The sequence below is a fragment of the Wasmannia auropunctata genome, unplaced genomic scaffold, assembly GCF_000956235.1.
Source record: "Wasmannia auropunctata unplaced genomic scaffold, wasmannia.A_1.0 LD325763.1, whole genome shotgun sequence".
NCBI classification, from domain to species: domain Eukaryota; kingdom Metazoa; phylum Arthropoda; class Insecta; order Hymenoptera; family Formicidae; genus Wasmannia; species Wasmannia auropunctata.
Window position 1 is genome coordinate 1 of NW_012037127.1, and position 692 is coordinate 692.

The following is a 692-nucleotide window of genomic DNA, read 5'->3' on the forward strand; positions in this document are numbered from 1 at the left end:
CTGATGCAAAATATTCATGTATCTTTCGCATTTGTTCAGGAGCGCCATCGATAAGAACTAGTCGGCAATTAAAATTCATAGCTTCCAATCTTCTTGTTAACTCAACTGCAATAATAGATCCGAAGGAGTATCCTACTATTATAAAATCTTTTCCATCTTTTAGTTTTGGTAATATATGCTGTAAAAATATTAAATATATTCAAAATTTGTCTCTTAAATAAAAATAATTCTCCGTCAATATAAAACAAAATTAATAATATTTTAATAATATAAAATTACGAATGCAATTGTGTACATTTGTAAGATAATCAGTTGTCTCAGATATAAGATTTGTAGTAACATCGACGTTTATGTTATAATGTAAAGACGTTGCTGAAAATTCAATATTTGGTGCTAAGTAATTAAATACAGTTCCACATCCGTCAAGACCCGGTAAAAGAAATACTTCAGTCGTAGTTTTCTGTCTTTTAGTAAAGAGATCAACACAGGTTTGTGAAATGAAATCTTCATCTTTTACAACACCAACTAGATATTTTATAATATCTAGTTTCTCTAAGTCGACTTTCTCATTGTCATCCATAATATTGTCATTCACGTTTTTATCGGACATCTCTATGAGTTTCGCAAAAGTAAGAGTTCGTATTTCTTGTGCAGTGAGAAAAATATCAAACTCTCGTTCAAGAGTTTGCTTG

At 29.8% G+C, this 692-nt stretch overlaps 1 protein-coding gene across 1 annotated transcript; it reads right to left on the bottom strand.

Annotated features, from left to right (window-relative positions):
• Positions 1-7: 7 nt before the first annotated feature.
• On the bottom strand, positions 8-684 carry LOC105460246 (the record flags this gene model as incomplete). The annotated part of the gene is made up of 2 exons (XM_011706678.1): positions 296-684; positions 8-178 (listed from the first exon to the last, which is right to left on the bottom strand). Coding segments are annotated over exons 1-2 (486 nt in total), but the record flags the coding sequence as incomplete, so codon positions are not given.
• Positions 685-692: the final 8 nt, after the last annotated feature.